General features: G+C 44.6%; 1 protein-coding gene across 14 annotated transcripts in view; it reads left to right on the top strand.

Annotated features, from left to right (window-relative positions):
* PPCDC (phosphopantothenoylcysteine decarboxylase) overlaps positions 1 to 21,763 on the top strand; it is a 97,355-nt gene that overhangs the window by 8,181 nt on the left and 67,411 nt on the right. For 11 of the 14 annotated variants that reach the window (XM_030576764.1, XM_030576775.1, XM_030576768.1 and 8 more), the window contains 2 exons: positions 4,867 to 5,043; positions 21,567 to 21,662. In XM_030576764.1, the coding sequence (XP_030432624.1) occupies positions 4,891 to 5,043; positions 21,567 to 21,662 (249 nt within the window). In that variant the 5' untranslated portion in view covers positions 4,867 to 4,890. Of the gene's footprint in view, positions 1 to 2,007; positions 2,963 to 4,866; positions 5,044 to 21,566; positions 21,663 to 21,763 lie in introns of those variants that run through there. The other 3 variants (XM_030576773.1, XM_030576776.1, XM_030576769.1) reach the window with 2 other exon arrangements.

Below are 21,763 nucleotides of genomic sequence, written 5' to 3'. Positions count from 1 at the left end.
TCCAAACCACATGCATAAAGGGCTTTATCTAGAGTCAATGGAAGGACTCCCATTGACTTCAGTTGACTTTGGATCAGAACCAGAAATCCCTAACATTTTACATTTGGTCTGGGAAGTTGTATATCACGTCCTCCAGCTTCCACCACTAGCTTTATATATTTATTTAAAAACATTACAGACGTGGTGTTTAGTCTGGTATAAATACCTAGATTATCGGTATTCATTTGTTTGAGTGTTATATATGTCTTGAAAATTAAATAACATCCTATGTGACCTACAAGTTTGTTTATACCTTAGTCTTCCCCAAATTAGTTTAGTTAATTAATTGTAGTTAATTCTATATTTCACCTCTCTAGCAATTTTTCAAAAGTATCCCTGTGATTGAGTCCTTTAGATCTTGCTTGCATTTTAATCATTTTACTTTCCAAAGTATTCAATTAAGGCTCTTCCAGCTAATTTCCCAAAGCTCCAGTTAAATAAAGAATCAGAAGAAATAACTAGCTGGAACATCCTACTTTTAATTTTGTTCATTAATCTTTTGAAATCATATTCATTAACCTAATTATGTCATTTTCTTTTGCAAAGTTTAGGACAGGGTTAGGTTGGTGATCTAGAGTTGTTATTTAATAGTCATGTGGGGCTTATGCCAAAAAAACCCAACACTGTTCTGACTGAATAATTTGTGATGGCCTTAATTTCATTTCAATTGAATATAGATAAAACATGATATAAATTATAAGATGTTACAGTGTGCTGAGTTACCTTAGCCAATACATAAGTCAAGTGTCCCTGTCCCCAAGACAAAAGAAACTGAATCTTTTAGCAATATTTTGGAGGATGGGTTGCCTATATATCCTTGTATTATGAGACAGCATTAACAAAGTTAGGCCCTGATCCTTCAACTGATGATGTGTCGGTGGACCACTGCGATCTGAGCAGATCCCCATTGACTTCAAAGTCATTTTAATATAATGGCCATAATGAAAATTAGTTTTAATTTTCTAATGTGTTAAAGCTTAATGCCAAAGATAAAAACCTGTTATGATGAGTGGTTCATGTGTGATGGCCTTCATTTCTGTGCAAAGGCAACTGCAGGATCAGGGGTTAAATTTGCCCTAGGTGATTTTATTTTTCATTAAATTATAAATAATCTATCAAATATTTTGGAAAAATGTCCTAAGTTCATAGGCAAACAATGGAAAATGTATAAAAATTTCAGGAGCGTATTCATTTTTAGCATATTAGATCTTTCTATAAACACAAATGTTCCCTTTGTTTTTGTGAGTAATTTATTCAAATTACTTGCTACCATATCTTTCTTATTGTTAGAGATCCATTACCCATATGCCCAAATTTATCTGAAGTTCATTTTAAAGAAAAGTGTTTTAAGTAATCTTTATTATTTAATGGATGTCTCCCAAGTGATTCAGAATCCTGAAAAAGGCATTATTATTACTATATGTATTACAATATTGCCTAGAAGATCCAGCAGAGATCACAGTCCTACAGCAGGGGTAGGCAACCTATGGCACACGTGCCAAAGGCAGCACACAAGCTGATTTTCAGTGGCACTCACACTGCCTGGGTCCTGGCCACTGGTCCGGGGGGGCTCTGCATTTTAATTTAATTTTAAATGAAGCTTCTTAAACATTTTAAAAACCTTATTTACTTTACATACAACAATAGTTTAGTTATATATTATAGACTTACAGAAAGAGACCTTCTAAAAACATTAAAATGTATTACTGGCACGTGAAACCTTAAATTAGAGTGAATAAATGAAGACTTGGCACAGCACTTCTGAAAGGTTGCTGACCCCTGGTCTACAGTATAGTGGCATTGCTATGGCTCTGTGGCTATGACATCATAACCCTGTAATGTAAACGCAACTTACGCTAACAGAATGGGTTTTTTCATCGGTCAAGGAACACCACCTCTTCAAGTGATGGTAGCTATGTTGATGGATGCATTCTTCTGTTGGCTTAGCTGAACCTGTGTGGGGGTTAGGTTGGCATAGTTTCACACTCCTCAGTAATGTGGCTATGTCAACCTAAAATTTTAAATGTAGACCAAGCCAGACAAAGGGTGAGAGAAAGGAAATATTATTCTCCCCATTTTATAAATCAGAAGTACAGGGAGTCTGATTGTCTTGCCCAACATCACACAAGTTGTCTGTTGCAGAACTGGGCATTGACTCAGACCTGAATCTCAGTCTTGTGCCTTAAATGTAAGTTCATACATCAATTATTTCAGGAAGTGTAGTTGCTTGTGGTAACTCCAATCTGTTTCTGCTGTGATGCACAAGATATTAACACTCTTGGCTGGCATTGGTTAGGCAAGTGGCAAGATGTGACTTCTGCTTTTCTGCAAAATTGTGTTCACTTCATAGCTATTTCATCCTCCACTTTGTTGGTCTGTTTTGCCCACCTATTACATCAGGGGTCCTAATCCCAGACTGGGTTCTTGGTACTCCTGTGAAGCAAATAATGATGATAATAACTGTTGTACGAGAGCCAAGGTGCATACATGTGACTGATGTATTAAAAAACAACAACATGCATTCATTTCTCCTGTTAGAGACTGAAGGTATGCAACTCTACTGAGTCATGTGCCTTTTCTAAATCCTGTACCAATTTGGACAAATGAAGTAGCCTCTTTACATTTATTTCTGTTGACCTTCCAGAAAAAGCCTGACAAGTCCTGAACCCAGTAGCGTAGCTAGTGAGGTACAGGGGAAGCAGCCACTTCCCCTCAGCACGCTTTCCAAAAGTGGCGTGCCTTAGTTAGGGGTTACCATGGCGCCAACTCCGCTCTGAAGCTTGGCCTGCCAGCCGGTGCAGTACTCCTGCACACAAGGAAGGGGCTGGTCCCTGTGGTGGGGCAGAGTGGTGCTGGGCATCGGAAGCAGAGAGCGGCGGGGCTGGTTACTGGTACCGGGAGCAGCATGGAGCGGCCATGAGAGGTGAGTGCGGGCGGTCCAGCCTCCCCCCACCGCCTGGGGCTCCCCTCTCCCGCCGTGGGGCGTGAGCTCCTTCTCAGCAGCACTGCCCGCCGTGGGGCTGGGGCTGTCCTGGGGCTCTGCCCTGCACACACCAAGCACCCCTGGGGGCTGCTCCTGCCTCCCCGAGCTGGCCCCATATCCCCTCCCCCGGGCGGGCTGGGGTCTTGCTGCAGCTTGTGCCCCTCTGCCTCCTCTGCGGCGCAGGCAGCCCCAGGGGGTTGAGGCCGTGCCCCCTTCCCCAGCTTCCCCCTCCAGCAGCCCCCACACCGCCCTGCTGGGCCTGTTCAACTCGGCCTCACCGGGTCCTGCCCTGCCTCATGAAACCTGCCCCTACCGTGGGGTGGCCCATCCTGGGGGCACTGGGGGAGCCGCAGCAAAGCCCCGCCCAGAGCTGGGGCAGGAGACGAGCCTGGCTCTCAGCCCAGGCTCCGGCATCAACCTGCAGCGGGGAGCGGAGCCACCCCCCCGCAGGCTCGGCTCAGCCCAGCCCCGCTCTTAAAGGGACATGGACTCCACTGTGGCTCGGCCCAGCCCAGGGCACATCACCTCACCCCTGCCTGGGGGGCCTGGCGAGGGGGGTGCTCGGCACCGTAGCAGTGCAGAGGGGAGGCCAGCGCAGAGTGGATCCCATGAGGGCGGAGGGGGGGAGCGGCCAGAGGAGGAGCCAAAGGGGGCGTGGCCAGAGGAGGAGCCATGAGGGGATGCCTTTTTTGTGTTTGCTCCCTCCGCTCTTAGAACCTGGCTATGCCACTGCCTGAACCATGAATCTAGGCTGTCTATTTTCAAGTCACAAAGAGTCCTGTGGCACATTGTAGACTAACAGACGTATTGGGACATGAGTTTTCGTGGGTGAATACCCACTTTGTATTTTCAAGTCTTTTAGCAAAAACATATTGTAATTTAATGGTGAAAATTCTGCACGGTATTGAGTATACTGACCCCAAGCTGTGGGTACCACATACTACTCATGTACTTAAAGTTAAGCAAGTGGTTAAGGGCTTTTCTGGATCAGGGTCAGATTGCTCATCACTTCGCAGAATCGAGCCTAAAACTGGGTGACCTGATTTAGGATCTAATAGGATCCTTCCACTTTTTAGTAATGCAGATAATTTTGCTTCCCTTAATAACACTGGAAGGGATCTCTTCCATTGTGCCTCTCTGTTAATTGACAATAAAATGGGATTACTCTAAAAATTTTGAAATGTTACCTCAAGACCACCTGTCTTACCTCCTGGTATCTGTAAGTACTTTTGCTAGCTCACTTTCACCAATTGGGCTATTCCGGATGTGGAAAGGATCCCATTTACTTCAATGAGAGATGTATCAGAGTTCCCATGTTGCAAATGTACCCCACTGGTGGGTGTGTGTTACATGTTTCCCTCCATGCCCAGTCCACAGAGCATGTGAGTCTGTTACATCCTCAAACTACAGAACCTGACTCTTTAGCTCATGCTGTAGCAACATATCCATTTAGCTCTGGATCAATTTCTGGTGTCATCCAAAATGGCAGCCATCGTTCATATAACCCTTGATCACAAGCAGTCCCTTCTGGTGAAAGCACATTAAGTGCTTTGAGCCATAATACCTAATATTTTTAAAATTAAGTTAATTTCACAGTTAACCCTGATGTGATCTTTAGAATAATAGGTAACTGCTGAGGAGCAGAATGTTATGGTGACCCTCCCACCTTATTAGTGAAAGAAGTGTAACACTTCTTAGGTCAGTTTATATTGTTCTGAACTGAAGTGTGTTTTGAGGCCACTTACTGCTATTCTGTATAGGGAGGCAAATCAATAATTTCTCTGCATGTCTATCATTGGATAAATCCAGCTCAGAGTTTGAAGACTGTTTCTCCTTGTTTGTAGATTTGATTGTTGCCAAGGTGCATAATGGAGCCCTTAACCCTTTCAGAGCCACAGCCTTCCCCACAAAACAGCTTGCCCACACCAGAAAAGACGTACCATGTGCTGGTGGGTGTTACTGGAAGTGTGGCTGCCCTGAAGTTGCCTGTTCTTGTCTCAGAATTGCTGGAGATTCCTGGGGTGAGTAACTTATGCTCCAGTGAGTTAGAAGAGAAACTGTAAATATGATATCTTCATGTTTCCTTTTTATCCTCTCTTAGTGGAGATCAGATTGGGTCAGATAGAATTTTAAAGCTGATTCTAGATGCTGGTCCTGGGGTCTGAAAATCAGGCTGAGCATTTTTCTGTCTCTTTCCCCATGATCAGTAATAACTCATAAATTCTCACAGTAAGAGTTTATCTAACTGTTTTGTTAATATCACACAATACATGATGGAAAGCTGCTTTGTCTCTCATCATTATGTGCGCTTTATAGGGCTCACCGGTGTAAAAACATAAATGTCAGTAAAGTCACCAAACCTGAATTTACAAGATACATATAGTAAAAAGTGCCATATGCTCTTTGAAACTCCAAATTTGTAGTTCAGATCATGCAATATAAGTAGTCTCAGTAGTTGAAACATAAAACTTATAAGTTGGATGCTAGTGTAAAACGGAAGAGGACAAACTATAAAAATATAGGAGTACTTGTGGCACCTTTTAGACTAACAAATTTATTTGAGCATAAGCTTTCGTGGGCTACAGCCCACTTCTTCAGATGCATTGAATGGAACACACAGACAGGAGATATTTATACATACAGAGAACATGGCATGGCTACTTCCACCTTTTCAACTGTAAGAGGCCAATCAACTGAGATGAGCTATCATCAGCAGGAGAAAAAAACCGTTTGAAGTGATAATCGAGATGACCCATAGAAGGTGTGAGGAGAACTTAATGTGGGGAAATAGATTCAATTAGTGTAATGACCCAACCATTCCCAGTCTCAGTTCAAACCTAAGTAAATTGTATCTAATTTGCATATTAATTTAAGTTCAGCGGTCTCTCTTTGGCGTCTGTTTTTGAAGATTTTTTATTACAAAATTGCCACCTTCAAGTCTGTCACTGAGTGGTTAGAGAGGTTGAAGTGTTCTCCAACTGATTTTTGAATGTTATGATTCCTGATGTCAGATTTGTGTCCATTTATTCTTTTGCATAGAGATTGTCTGGTTTGGCCAATGTAGATGGCAGAGGGGCATTGCTGGCACATGATGGCATATATCACGTTGGTAGATATGCAGGTGAACGAGCCCCTGATGGCGTGGCTGATGTGATTAGGTCCTATGATGGTGTCACTTGAATAGATACGTGGACAGAGTTGGCATCGGGCTTTGTTGCAAGGATAGGTTCCTGGGTTAGTGTTTCTGTTGTATGGTGTGCGGTTGCTGGTGAGTATTTGCTTCAGGTTGGGAGGCTGTCTATAAGCGAGGACTGGCCTGTCTCCCAAGATCTGTGAGAGTGAGGGATCATCTTTCAGGATAGACTGCAGATCTTTGATGATGTGCTGGAGAGGTTTTAGTTGGGGGCTGAAGGTGATGGCTAGTGGCGTTCTGTTATTTTCTTTGTTGGGCCTGTCCTTTAGTAGGTGACTTCTGGGTACTCTTCTGGCTCTGTCAGTCTGTTTTTTCACTTCAGAGGTGGGTATTGTAGTTTTAAGAATGTTTGATAGAGATATTGTATGTGTTTATCTCTGTCTGAGGGATTGGAGCAAATGTGGTTGTATCTTAAAGCTTGGTTGTAGACATTGGATCGTGTGGTGTGTCCTGGATGGAAGCTGGAGGCATGTAGGTAAGTGTAACGGTCAATGGGTTTCCGGTATAGAGTGGTGGTTATTAGCACAGTAGTGTCTAGGAAATGGACTGCTTGTGTGGATTGGTCTAGGCTGAGGTTGATGGTGGGATGGAAATTGTTAAAATCATGGGCTGTAGCCCACGAAAGCTTATGCTCAAATAAATTTGTTAGTCTCTAAGGTGCCACAAGTACTCCTGTTCTTTTTGCGGATACAGACTAACACGGCTGCTACTGTGAAACCTATAAAAATATAGAAGCATCTGTATGCACATTTTAAAAAAAAATTATTTCTTAGAGCAAGGGTAGGCAACCTATGGCACGTGTGCCAGAGGTGGCACATGAGCTGATTTTCAGTGGCACTCACAGTGCCCAGGTCCTGGCCACTGGTCGGGGGGGCTCTGCATTTTAATTTAATTTTAAATGAAGCTTCTTAAACATTTTAAAAACCTTATTTAATTTTACATACAAGAATAGTTTAGTTATATATTATAGACTTATAGAAAGAGACCTTCTAAAAATGTTAAAATGTATGACTGGCACGCGAAACCTTAAATTAAAGTGAATAAATGAAGACTCGGCACACCACTTCTGAAAGGTTGCTGACCCCTGTTCTAGAGTAACCAATTTGTCCAGGAGATGGCAGTATTAGTCAGGAGTAAATAGACTTACTTTCCCAAAACAAAGGGAACTATAATAGCTTTTGCTTTAAAGTAAAAGGAAAATTCAGAATGCTCTCACATTTTGGAACCAACCCAATTATCGTGGCTCATTGAAAAGAGAGGGAGAATTTGTGGCACCACCTTTCGTAAACCTAGGCCAAATACATAATGCATTTATATTGCTTGGGTTGCTAGATGGCCTGGTTTAATACCCTTTGGATGAGTTATATATTTGGGATTCCTTCACTCCAGAGCTCAAGGTACCCCATGAGATTTGGACACAGGAGTTAATATTTTGGAAATGTAATTGTGAAACTGCTTGGTGGTGGCAGTAGCAAATCTGGAAAGGCTGTTGAAGGTACACAGAGCTGTCAGGGTAGCAATGCTGTATCTTGTCAGCTGTTGGAAAGAAAGTTCAGCTGGCATGTGTGTGTGTGGGGGGGAAGGCTTACTTAATCTTTTCAGTTCCAGTAACTGAAAGAGGCTTAAGGTTCCAGACCAGATTGGGAGGGGGATAGGGATAGGGATAGGGATGGGAATGGACAGCAGAAAGTGATGCAGAGACAGGAAGAGGTCATGTCAGAACCTCAGGTCATGTGTTGCTATGTGTATGAAATGTATGTTATGCAGGGATTGTCCATTTCCCCCAGCCGTCATCCCCAGCTTTCTGGTTTTCCATCTTAGCAACAGGAGATGCCTGAATCATAGAGCCCGCAGCATACTCTCTCTCTCCCCTCACCCCCATCCTGTACTGGTATCTGAAGGACCTCCCTCCACTCTGTAGGTGACAGGAAGAGAGAAAACTACCAATTCTGTAGGAGTCTAGATCAAAGCACATCCCTTCTCTGTGAATATTTTGATCATAAACAAACTTTGCAGCAAGCTAGATCCAAATCTGATAGCAAGTCTCCTGGATTCTGTGATACTCCTGTGCAGGAGTCTGCAGATTTTGTGACAGCTTCATTTAAATTTAAAAAAAAAAAAAAGGTTTTCACTAAATGAAATATAAAGAATCCATTCAGTCTAGGAGTCCTGGTTATTTATTTTGGCAATAAATTCAATTGATCTTCTACTGTCTGTACAATTTCAGGGCCTGAGCCAAAGCCAAATAAAGGCAATGGGAGTCTTTCCAGTTACTTTAAATCAGATCCTCAGTTTTAACTTGCTGCAAATATTTGTGCTGACAACAGAGAACTGTCTTACAAAAGTTCTCAGAGGAACTTGGGTAGAAAACAGCTGAAGTTTTTGGATCATTAGGAGATGTGCTGAGAGGTTTAGTAAGGTTGTAGGATAAGCATGTTAGATAGAAGTTTCTGCTAAAACGATCAGCAGTGAAATAGTTGACAATTTAAATATCAATGTTGTAATCATTAGGTTTCAGATTCAACCACTCATTGAGATGAATGAGGTAGTTAATACATCTCATAGCCATCAGGTTAGACTCTCTGTAGACTCAGGAAGTTAACTGTGTGTCAGTTAACTTTTTAAAGGTTTTCTTCATAACCATGGCTGTTGAAGCAGAAAAAAGTCTTGTTTTATCCAGGCCAGTGGAAAATTCTGATGGTCACTTATGTATTTGCTCAGGGTTACTAATATAAGTGAAATCACTGCTTTCTTGACTCTTTAAAATGGTACTCACGTAAACGTGGGCAAAAATCAGGCTGGCAGAGCATTGGCTAGTGATCTCTGTGTAGAGACAGCAAAGCAGGAGATCCAAGCTTAGCCCTGGATGAAGTCTGGCACTCCACTAGTCTCTCCTCATGTAAAACACACAACTTGTGACTCTAGCACACTTCTTTGACCAGGTGACATGTACATCGGCTTGTCTCAGCAGTTAAACAGAGGAGTCACATGCTCATTTTCTGTTTTAGCTATTATAGAGGCAAACGGAGGCTGTTACTGGTATATAGAAAGGAAAGAATACTGATCTCTTTCCAACTTAGGTGGAGGGACATGAAAGTCCCACTAAGGGTATGTCTGCACTATGGGATTACTCTGATTTTACAGAAATCGATTTTTGGAAACAGATTGTATAAAGTCGAGTGCGGCCACACTAAGCTTATTAATTCGGCGGTGTATGTCCATAGTACCAAGGCTAGTATTGACTTCCGGAGCGTTGCACTGTGGGTAGCTATTCCATAGCTATCCCATAGTTCCTGCAGTCTCCCCCGCACATTGGAATTCTAGGTTGAGCTCCCAATGCCTGATGGGGTGAAAAACATTGTCGCAGATGGTTCTGGATACACTTCGTCAGGCCCCCCTCCCTCTGTGAAAGCAACGGCAAACAACTGTTTCACGCCTTTTTTCCTGGGTTACCTGTGCGGATGCCATACCACGGCAAGCATGGAGCCCACTCAGCTCAACGCAGCAGCCATGAACATTGTAAACACCTCGCGCATGATTGTGCAGTTTATGCTGAACCAGAACCTGCAAAACCAGGTGAGGAGGAGGCGGTAGCGCAGCGACGAGAGTGATGAGGACATGGACACAGAATTCTCTCAAACCGAAGGCCTGGCACTTTGGAGATCATGCTGTTAATGGGGCAGGTTCATGCCGTGGAACGCCAATTCTGGGCCTGGGAAACAAGCACAGACTGGTGGGACCGCATAGTGTTGCACGTGTGGGACGATTCCAAGTGGCTGCAAAACTTTCATATGCATAGGGCCACTTTCATGGAACACTGTGACTTGCCTTCCCCTGCCCTGAAGTGCAAAGACACCACAATGAGAGCAGCCCTCGCAATTGAGAAGCAAGTGGCAATAGCCCTCTGGAAGCTTGCAACGCCAGACAGCTACCAGTCAGTCGGGAATCAATTTGGAGTGGGCAAATCTACTGTGGGGGCTGCTGTGATGCAAGTAGCCAAAGCAATCACTGAGCTGCTGCTACCAAAAGTAGTGATTCTGGAGCTTGTGCAGGTCATATTGGATGGCTTTGCTGCAGTGGGCTTCCCTAACTGTGGTGGGGCAATAGATGGAACCCATATCCCTATCTTGGCACCGAAGCACCAGGGCAACCAGTACATAAACTGCAAGGGATACTTTTCAGTGGTGCTGCAAGCACTGGTGGATCACAAGGGACGTTTCACCAACATCAATGTGGGATGGCCAGGAAGGGTTCATGATGCTTGTGTCTTCAGGAACATTAATCTGTTTAAATGGCTGCAGGAAGGGATTTACTTCCCAGACCATAAAATAACCATTGGGGATGTTGAAAAGCGTATAGTTATCCTCGAGGACCCAGCCTACCCCTTAGTGCCATGGTTCATGAAGCCGTACACAGGCAGCCTGGACAGTAGTCAGGAGCTGTTCAACTATAGGCTGTGCAAGTGCAGAAGGGTGGCAGAATGTGCATTTGGATGTTTAAAGGTTCGCTGGCACACTTTACTAACTCGCTCAGACCTCAGCCAAACCAGTATTCCCATTGTTATTGCTGCTTGCTATGTGCTCCACAATCTCTGTGAGAGTAAGGGAGAGACCTTTATGGCAGGGTGGGAGGTTGAGGCAAATTGTTTGGCTGCTGATTACACGCAGCCAGACACCAGGGTGATTAGAAGAGCACACCAGGAAGCACTGTGCATCAGAGAAGCTTTGAAAACCAGTTTCATGACTGGCCAGGCTACAGTGTGAGAGTTCTGTTTGTTTCTCCTTAATTAAAACCTGCCCCCTTGATTGACTCATTCTCTGTAAGCCACCCACCCTCCCCCCTTCGATCACAGCTTGCTTTCAAAGGAAATAAAGTCACTATCGTTTCAAAACCATGCATTCTTTATTAATTGATTATAAAAATAGGGAGAGAACTGACAAGGTAGCCCACGTGGGGTAGGGGAGGAGGGAAGGAAGGAAAAGGCCTCTTCAAAACTTGCTGAATGACAGCCTTTTGCTTGGGCTGTCCGCTGGGGTGGAGTGGCAGGGTGCATGGTTCCTCCCTCCCGTGTTATTGGACATCTGGGTGAGGAGGCTATGGAACATAGGGAGGAGGGAGGGCTGTTATACAGAGGCTGCAGCGGCACTCTGTGATCCTGCTGCTGTTCCTGAAGCTCCACCAGATGCCAGAGCATGTCCGTTTGATCCCGCAGTAGCTGCAGCGTTGCATCCTGCCTCCTCTGATCTTCCTTCTGCCACCTCTCATCTCGAGCGTTTGTCGCTTCCACTTCTGTCCTCGCGTTCATCCCTCCTGTCCTCGCGTTCGTTGGCCGCTTTCCTGTACTGTGATACTGTGTCCTTCCACTCATTCAAATGAGCTCTTTTACTGTGTGTCAATTGCATGATTTCAGAGAACATTTAATCTCGCGTGCGTTTTTTTCGCCGCCTTATCTGAGATAGCCTTCGGGACGAAGGAGGGAGGCTTGAAAAATTTTCCGCTGCAGGAGGGGAAAAACGGGAGAGAAATATTTTAAAAGATACGTTTTGCAGAACAATGTGTGTACTCTTTCACGGTGAACAACACAATTCACATTACACAGCACGTGTGATTTTGGTACAAGGTTGCATTTTGCATCTTAATATTGGGTGCCTGCGGCTTTGGTGTTAGAGATCACAGACCCAGGGCCAGGCAACAGAATTCAGCTTGCATGTGGCCATGGTAAGCTATTGCCTTTTAGCTTCTGCAACCTTCATAAAAGCAGCGCCCTCCTTTTCCATACCTACGGTTTTCGTGTTAACGTGCAGCAGCAGAAACCAAACTAACCCCGCCCCCCTTCCAAATCTCTGGGATGATTACTTTACCCCTCCCCCCACTGCAAGGCTGGTATCAGGGAAGATCCCTGCTAGCCAAACCCAAACAGCTCAGCGCCAATGCCCCCCCCCCCCGGCTAGCTGCAGGGACGGATTTCTTTTCAGCCACAGGCAAACAGCCCCATAGGAACAGTCACCTCTGTCCCCTTAATTAAAATTCCCGTATTTCAACTAGGTTACCATGAACGATATCACTCTCCTGAGGATAACACAGAGAGATAAAGAACGGATGTTGCTTGAATGCCAGCAAACACCGGGACTATACGCTGCCATGCTTTGTCATGCAGTGATACCAGATTACTTGCTACTAGCGTGGCGTGGTAAAGTGTCCTACTGTGGAGGACGGAATAAGGCTGTACTGCCCTGAAACCTTCTGCTAAAGCTTTTGGAGTAACCTCCAGGAGAGCTTCATGGAGATGTCCCTGGAGGATTTCTGCTCCATCCGCAGACACGTTAACAGACATTTCCAGTAGCTGTACTGGCTGCGAATGCATATCAAGTCCTCAGGGCAAATTAATCATTAGAAAAGTTTGCTTTTAAACCCTATGTAATATTTACAAAGGTACACGCACCAGAGGTCCCTTCCATGGCTTCATGGTCCAGGATGCCGCCTTGGAAGGGTTGGGAGGCTACTTGAGTCAGGCTGAGAAAAAGATCCTGGCTGTTGGGGAGAACGGTGTGCTGTATGCTCTCCACAAGCTCGTTGTCCTCATCTTCCCCATCTGTGAAATCCTCGGGCATGGCTGAGAGTACCCCCTCCTTGGAATCCAGGGACAGGGGTGAGGTAGTGGTGGTGGCCCCCCCCAGAATTGCATGCAGCTCAACTTAGAAGCGGCATGTCTGCGGCTCTGCACTGGACCGTCCATTTGCGTCTTTGGTTTTCTGGTATGCTTGCCTGAGCTCCTTAACTTTCACGTGACACTGTAGTCCCTATGGTGTCCTCTCTCCAACATGCCCTTGGAGACTTTTTCAAATGTTTTGGCATTACATTTTTTGGAACGTATTTCTGCTAGCATGGAATCCTCTCCCCATACAGCGATCAGATCAAGTATCTCCCGTACAATCCATGCTGTAGCTTTTTCCATTCTCGGACTGCACGGTTACCTGTGCTGGTGAGCTCTTCATGTTCACCTGTGCTGATCAGCTCTCCGCCCTGGGCAAACAGGAAATGAAATTCAAAAGGTTGCGGGGCTTTTCCTGTCTACCTGGCCAGTGCATCCGAGTTCAGATTGCTGTCCAGAGCGGTCACAATGGTGCACTGTGGGATACCGCCTGGAGGCCAATGCCGTTGAATTGCTTCCACGCTAACCCTAATTTGAACTGGCAGTGTCGATTTTAGCGCTACTCCCCTCATCGGGGAGGAGTATAGAAATCGATTTTAAGAGCCCTTTATGCCGAAATAAATTGCTTCATTGTGTGGACCGGTGCAGGCTTAATTCGATTTAGCGTGGCTAAATTTGACCTAAACGCATAGTGTAGACCAGGCCTAATTAGGATGAGCAAGCAAGGAGCCCATCCCTACAGAAAAGAATTTAACAGTGGGAATAATTAATCATTGGAATGTGTTAAATTCTCTATCACTTGGAGTTTTTAAAGCATGACTGAATGTCTTTTGTAGCCCATAGGGCTAGCCTGCTTGCTTACTTGCTTATATCCTTTCTTATGGGTTTGTTGATAATAGCTTTATAGCTTTGTATTAGAGTATTTTTTTGCAGTAATGGAAGAAACCTACAGGCCACATCCTGTGTGATGAGCTAAAGCAAGTTAGCGTACACATGTTTGCGAGCTTTGGCATAGAGAATTTGCCAAGCAATTGTGTGCTATAAACTTAACAGGTACACCACAAAGAACATGGAAATAACCACCAAACTGATTCAGGCCAGAAATAACAGATGTGAGAATGAGCACCCCAATTTGATGTGAGTGAAGAAATTGGACATGGAAGGTTGGGCACATAAGAGGGCAAACCACCCTGATTAGGGTTAGGTTAGTTTTTTCTTGGATCTTTTTTGGCTTAGTTTCCTGGCTTTCTAGGTCTGTAGTTTCCCCTCAATTTTTCACCTTCCACTCAAGCATTGAGGAACCTGGACCATCGGACTCTTTTTGGCATGCCAGAAATGAGGCTGGTCCTTTGTCTCTTACCATCAGGTTCTCAAGGAAGGATGAGTATGTGTTAATCTAGGAAGTTTTATAGTAAAGGATACCACGTGTACCTCCAAAATAGTACTATTTCCTTTTTAATTCTGGTTGATTACTTTCAATTTGATTACTTTTTCACTTATGTCAGTAAAAGTCTCTACGGCTGTATTGTGTTCTCAGCATAAGTGTCCTTGTCATATATCCAGAGGGGTTCTTGCAAGACTCTGTGTAGCCTGATTTTGGGACAAGAACCATATCTTCTGATCAGATCGATTGGCAAGCCATTTAACTTATATAAATAATAATATTATTCCCCTAAAATCAAGCAACACAACTGTTATAAAGGCTAACAAAGGCTGTTGCAGATATATGGAAAGGAGGGAATACTGATCTCTTTCCAACTTTAGGTAGAGGGACATGAAAGTCCCACTTAGGATGAGTAAGCAACAAGCCTATCCCTGCAGAAAATAATTTAACAGTGGGAATAGTTAATCATTGGAACAGCTTACCCAGGAATGTGTTACAATTCTCCATCACTTGGAGTTTTAAAATCATGATTGAATGTCTTTTGAAAAGATGCACCCTAGCTTAACTATAAATATTGGGTTAAATGCACGAATCACTGGGTGCACTTCTCTGCTATACAGGCGGTCAAACTGGATGATCAGAATGGTCCCTTTTGTCCTTAAAATCTGTGAAAGAAATGGCAGAAAGAGAATGGTTTTTTAAAGTGCCTTGGCTGCAGCTATGTGCTTGTTTCGAAGGGCTTGTCTACACTATAAAGGTTTGCTGCCTTACCTGTACTGGTACAGTTAAAGCAGCAAAAAAACTCTAGTTGTGTACACAATTATATCAGTATGAAAATTCTTATATCACTATATAGCTTATTTTGGTTCAGGAACTGAAATAAACTATATTGCTATAAGGCACCTTTATATCGGTATAACTGCCTATACACTAGAGCTTTTACTGGTATAACTACATTGGCAATACTACTAATAATTAATATATCATACCCCTAACCAGTGTAGGCTTTGTGTACACAGAAAGTTTAGTTATAGCTATGCCAGCAAACCCTCTAAGGGAATGTCTACACTATGCACCTTAGAGTGACAGGTGTGTTGCTACAGCCATGCCGCTATAAGGTGTGCAATGTAGCCGCTCTTCATTAGCCAGGAAAAAAAGCTCTCCTGCCGACAAAATAAAACTACTTCCAACGAGGGGCGGTAGCTTTGTCGTTGGGAGAGCGTCTCCTGCTGATAAAGCACCGTCCACACCGGTGCTTTTTGTCAGTAAAATTTTTGTCGGTCAGGAGTGGGTTTTTTTTTTTCACACTCCGACTGAATAAAGTTTTACTGCTGAAAGTGCAGTGTAGACATAGCCTTAGTGTAGTTGCAGCTTATAGCAGCAAAACAGTGCTTTTGCTGGTCTAGTCTATACCAGTTACTGAACAAGGAGAAGTGCACCCAGTGATTCCTGCCTTGAACCCAGTATTTTGTGGTTAAGCCAAGGCTTTTATTAATATAGAAATGTCATTAAAAATCTCATCCAATATTAGTATTCTGGCTAAAGTGTATAGTATAGATCTGGCCACAGTTATGCTAGCTTGCTCCAAAAGATTCCTAGGGCTTGGCTGCACTGGAGAGTTGCAGTGCTGGTGGTGGGTTTACAACACTGCAACTTAGTAACTGTCCACACCTGTAAGGCACATCCAGCGCTGCAACTCCCTGGCTGCAGCGCTGGCTGTACACCTGGTCTGCTTGGGGTGTAACGATTGCAGCGCTGGTGATGCAGCGCTGCTCATCAAGTGTGGCCACCAAAAGCGCTGTTATTGGCCTCCAGGGTATTAGGAGGTATACCAGAATGCCTGCTCACAACAAACCGGAAGAATGGCTGAACTCCGAGCTCACCCGAGCTGCTTATCTAAAAAACAAACACAGCTCCTGTTTCCTTGATCGGAGGCAGGCAGGGGAATTGCTTTGGAAGGTTCACAGCTGTTTGCTTGAAGAGAGAAGTCACGCGGCAGGGGTGGGAGTCCGTGTTGAGCAGCTGCTTATGTGGTCTGAAGGCTATTTAGGAGTGCATAATTTGCATTTAGTGAATAAGAGAGGGGTGGGGGAAGGGCTCAAAACTTTTAAATTGATTGCAGGTTGGTGCTGTGTATCTTCCAGTCCTTAGAACTTGCAAGGCAGGGAGCTGAGAACAGTGTCAGCTCCAAAAATCCACTCTCTCGTCTCCCCCACGCTCCCTGTCACACTCCACCCCGCCCCCCTCTTTTGAAAAGGGCGTTGCAGCCACTTGAACGCTGGGATAGCTGCCCATAATGCACCACTCCCAACAGCGCTGCAAATGCTGCAAATGTGGCCACACTGCAGCGCTGGTAGCTGTCAGTGTGGCCACACTGCAGCGCTTTCCCTACACAGCTGTACGAAGACAGCTGTAACTCCCAGCACTGTACAACTGTAAGTGTAGCCATACCCCTAGTGCATGTTAACATTGGGATTACATCAACACACGCTAAGTACCTTTTAGGGTTTGGCTACACTTGCAGCTGTACAGTGCTGGGAGTTACAGCTGTCTTCATACGGCTGTGTAGGGAAAGCGCTGCGGTGTGGCCACACTGACAGCTACCAGCGCTGCAGTGTGGCCACATTTGCAGCATTTGCAGCGCTGTTGGGAGTGGTGCATTATGGGCAGCTATCCCAGCGTTCAAGTGGCTGCAATGTGCTTTTCAAAAGAGGGTGATGGGGTGGAGTGTGACAGGGAGCGTTTGGGGGGGAGGGGGGAGAGAGAGAGAGAGTGGATTTTTGGAGGTGACACTGTGTCAGCTCCCTGCCTTGCAAGTTCCTACCCCTTCCCACCCCTCTCTCATTCACTAAATGCAAATAGCCTTCTTTGTTTTTTTTCCTCACATACCAGATAAGCAGCTGCTCCCAAACGCACACCCCCCGCCACCCGCTGGGCTGCTTCTCTCCTCAAGCAAACACTAGCTGTGGACATTCCAAAGGGATCCCCCTGCTTGCCTCTGCTCGAGCAAAGAGTAGCTGTGTTTGTTTTTTAGATAAGCAGCTCTGGGAGCCCCAAGTTCACAACAAAACAAAGAGTGTTATCTTTACTTAAAAGCATTATGGGAAGGTTTCGGAGGTCAGTTACAGCGTAGTAAGATTAATCACTGTTTACACTGGCACCCCAGTGCTGCAAGAGCAGCTCTGTTCTCTTTATTCCTCTCGTCGAGGTGGAGTACAACCAGTGCTGTAGCCAGGGAGATACAGCACTGTATGTGCCTTGTCAGTGTGGACAGGGAGTGAGTTGCAGTGCTGTAAAGCCACCACCAGTGCTGTAACTCTCAAGTGTAGCCAAGCCCTTAGAGTGTGTCAGCCAGGTCTACATGGGGCAGTTTCAGCACAACATTTTAGAATGCTCTACAATTTACACCCCTCCGGTGCACATTGAGACACCTTGTAGACAAGCCTAAAGAATGCAGTTACTGTATAAAGTCAAAAAGAGTAGGAGTACTTGTGGCACCTTATAGACTAACAAACACCATCCTAGTCATCATGGATGTAGAGGCTCTCTACACAAACATCCCACACACTGATAGAATACAAGCTGTCAGGAACAGTATCCCTGATGATGCCACAGCACAACTGGTTGCTGATCTCTGTGCCTTTATCCTCACACACAACTATTTCAAATTTGATGACAATATATATCTCCAGATCAGTGGCACCGCTATGGGCACTCGCATAGCCCCACAATATGCCAACATTTTTATGGCTGACCTGGAACAACGCTTCCTCAGCTCTCATCCACTCACGCCCCTTCTCTATCTGCGCTACATTGATGACATCTTCATCATCTGGACCCATGGGAAGGAGACTCTGGAAAAATTCCACCACGATTTCAACAGCTTCCACCCCACCATCAACCTCAGCCTGGACCAATCTACATGGGAGGTCCATTTCCTAGACACCACGATGCAAATATGTGATGGTCACATTAACATCACCCTATACCGAAAACCTACTGACCGCTATGCCTATCTTCATGCCTCCAGCTTCCATCCCGGGCACACCACACGATCCAGTGTCTACAGCCAAGCACTGAGGTACAACCATATCTGCTCTAACCCCTCAGATAGAGACCAACACCTACAAAATCTCCACCAAGCATTCTCAAAACTACAATACCCGCACGAGGAAATAAGGAAACAGATCAACAGAGCCAGATGTGTACCCAGAAGCCTCCTACTGCAAGACCAACCCAAGAAAGAAACCAAGAGGACTCCACTGGCCATCACATACAGTCCCCATCTAAAACCCCTCCAACACATCATCAGGGATCTACAACCCATCCTGGACAATGATCCCACACTTTCACAGGCCTTGGGTGGCAGGCCAGTCCTCTGCCACAGACAACCTGCCAACCTGAAGCATATTCTCACCAGTAACTGCACACTGCACCATAGTAACTCTAACTCAGGAACCAATCCATGCAACAAACCTCAATGCCAACTCTGCTCACATATCTACACCAGTGACACCATCACAAGACCTGACCAGATCAGCCACACCCTCACTGGTTCATTCACCTGCACGTCCACCAATGTAATATACACCATCATATGCCAGCAATGTCCCTCTGCTATGTACATCTGCCAAACCGAACAGTCTCTACGGAAAAGGATAAATGGACACAAATCAGATATTAGGAATGGCAGTATACAAAAACCTGTAGGAGAACACTTCAACTTCCCTGGCCGCATAATAGAAGATCTTAAGGTGGCCATCCTGCAGCAAAAAAACTTCAGGACCAGACTTCAAAGAGAAACTGCTGAGCTTCAGTTCATCTGCAAATTTGACACCATCAGCTCAGGATTAAACAAAGACTGTGAATGGCTTGCCAACTACAAAACCAGTTTCTCCTCCCTTGGTTTTCACACCTCAGCTGCTAGAAGAGGGCCTCATCCTCCCTGATTGAACTAACCTCGTTATCTCTAGCCTGCTTCTTGCTTACTTATATATACCTACTCCTGGAAATTTCCACTACATGCATCCGACGAAGGGGGTATTCACCCACGAAAGCTCATGCTCCAAAATGTCTGTTAGTCTATAAGGTGCCAGAAGACTCTTTGCTGCTTTTACAGATTCATACTAACACGGCTACCCCTCTGATACTTAACAAATCTATTGTAGCATAAGCTTTCGTGGGCTACAGCTCACTTCATCGGATGCATGTAGTGGAAAATACAGAAGGAAGATATGTATGTATAAAATCAGCATTTAAATAGGCTGTGGAGGCTCTGAGGTAAACACCTCATTGAGGCAAATGGGGTAGCAGATAGTGCAGTTAGCACCTTTGCTGCCGCTGTTTGGTTGGAAACAGTTTTGTGCAAAGTGAGGTTAATGGGGAAACTGTGGTTGTTGCTCTGAAAATGATTTTGACACTGGAAAGGGCCAGAAATGTGTGTAATTTCAAATGAAAGCTATGGAAAATGAAGAAACATTGCAGAAAGAGCATAATGTCCCAGAGTATGATGCAGAATAACTGGATAGTGCCCTGCTGTGGAGAACAAGCAACCACAGAACCCAGCCTGGAGGAGGAAGAGCTGAAAGACATGCACTCAGATAGTGCTGGCTGACTCCAGCTAGCTGCTTGCTTGTTAGATTGCAGTTCACAGGTACGTGCCCCAACTATGCTTTGACATTGCCACTTTCAAAGCAACATAAACTAAACTGGAAAAAATCACTTTTATTCCAGAATAAAACTGTCAATCCAGTATGATGTACTGCTCCACCTGTATCGGTATATATATACCTGCATGGTATATACATGTAAATTTCTATATGTAGACCAGCTCTCCTTAGATTCTGAAATAAACAGCAAAAGTGATCAAAGACCCTGAAGTTTGGGAGCTGGAGTTTTCCACTGCCCCAGGTCATCCTAGGTAACAAGAGTGGAAGAAGATGAACCTAGAATTGTCATTGCTAGGAAGATAAAACAGACTATAAAACAGTCACTGTTGGGGAGATAGGTTAACCTGTTCCCAAGCCTCAACTGCTGCTGTTGGAGATGGTCAGCAGCTTTTGGTGACAACAGAGGTGTATAGCAGCTAGCATGATGAGTACACTTAGCCTATAATCAAGTATATTGCTATGGATGTGCCTACACAGAGGTTTTCTTCAAATTCTGGTGAACATAATGGCAGGAAGTGCTAGCATATACTGGCCATCATCAGTACCGAACAAAGTCTTTTGTCCTCTTCAGTGTTCCACTCTAGTCTATCTGCTGTTGATGGGCCTTCCTTGTTGGCCACTTTCTGTTGGAGATAATCACTTTACACTAGTTAATGTCTCTCTTCCATCTGGTGATTTACGCAGAGGGTTACAGTGAAAACACTCAAATATTACCTTATGATATGGGATACAGATATGATAAGTGAGATTAATGAATGCAGCAACTTACAAGCATTTCATAAAATCTAAACACTAAATGCATTCTTATTCTAGTACTTATTTGAACAATACTAAAACACAGGTAAGCCTGGCTGATTTCAACCAAATATTTGTAAGTATTCAGTTGAGGCATGGGGATCTCGGCATGAGCTGGCACCAGGTATGCCAGCATCACACTCCATAATCGGTAGTAAGTGTGCATCCTCATTGGTTGTAGGACAGCAGCCAGAGAATTTGAGAAAAGCCTCCTTGTAGTTAAAACCATTGAGTTACACCCATAATTTCACATGGTAGACAGACTGTTTGCATGCAGTTTGATTGCAAATGCAGCAGGTGTAGTTAGACATAGACCGATGAACAAAAATCCTGCCAGACAGAAATAGCCCTAGGAAACAAAAAGTTTTCTTATGGTGTCTTCTTGTCCACGGCCATGAGGTGCCCTGGTTAATAGGGCCTTCCAGAGCCAGGCACTTTCACACCCTCTTTCCATACATATTTCTTGATCAAATGAGTATCTTGTATGGAGCTTTGTTTTTCCTGGCAGCCCTCTTTTCTAAACCACACCTCTCTTTTGTCTGTTTCGGTCATCTTCACTGGCCCAACTGCTGTTTGGTTATTTACATATCCTAGGAACCAAATGACTAAGGCCCAGCCTGCTCATGTGAAGAACAGAAATGAGTATCTGGCTTGCATTGCACCTGTTGGTGCCTGACCTTTCAGCAGTGACTGGAAGTGGTTATGCAAATATGAGTAGTAGGATGAAGTCTTGGTGTGAGGGCCTGATATAAAACTCTTTGCCACTCAGGTCCTCCTTCCCTTGCCTGGCTCAGGGCTTTTATGTTATGAAAGGTAATTGTTTGTGTCTCCTCCTCCTTTTCTCTCATTAGCTGAAAGTGCGTGTGGTAACAACCGAGAGGGCAAAACATTTCTACAACCCTCAGGAGATTCCTGTAACCCTCTACAGTGACGCTGAGGAATGGCAGGTCAGTATCCCTCTTCTACCCCATCTGATCCATTCTCTATGGTTGCTGGGGACACCTAATTCCCATGCCAGCTTCACTTTTTATATAGGATTTGTTTGTTC

The sequence above is a fragment of the Gopherus evgoodei genome, chromosome 10, assembly GCF_007399415.2.
Source record: "Gopherus evgoodei ecotype Sinaloan lineage chromosome 10, rGopEvg1_v1.p, whole genome shotgun sequence".
Lineage (NCBI taxonomy): Eukaryota > Metazoa > Chordata > Testudines > Testudinidae > Gopherus > Gopherus evgoodei.
Note: the sequence above shows the minus strand (reverse complement) of the source record. Positions and strands in the feature narration are given on the sequence as shown.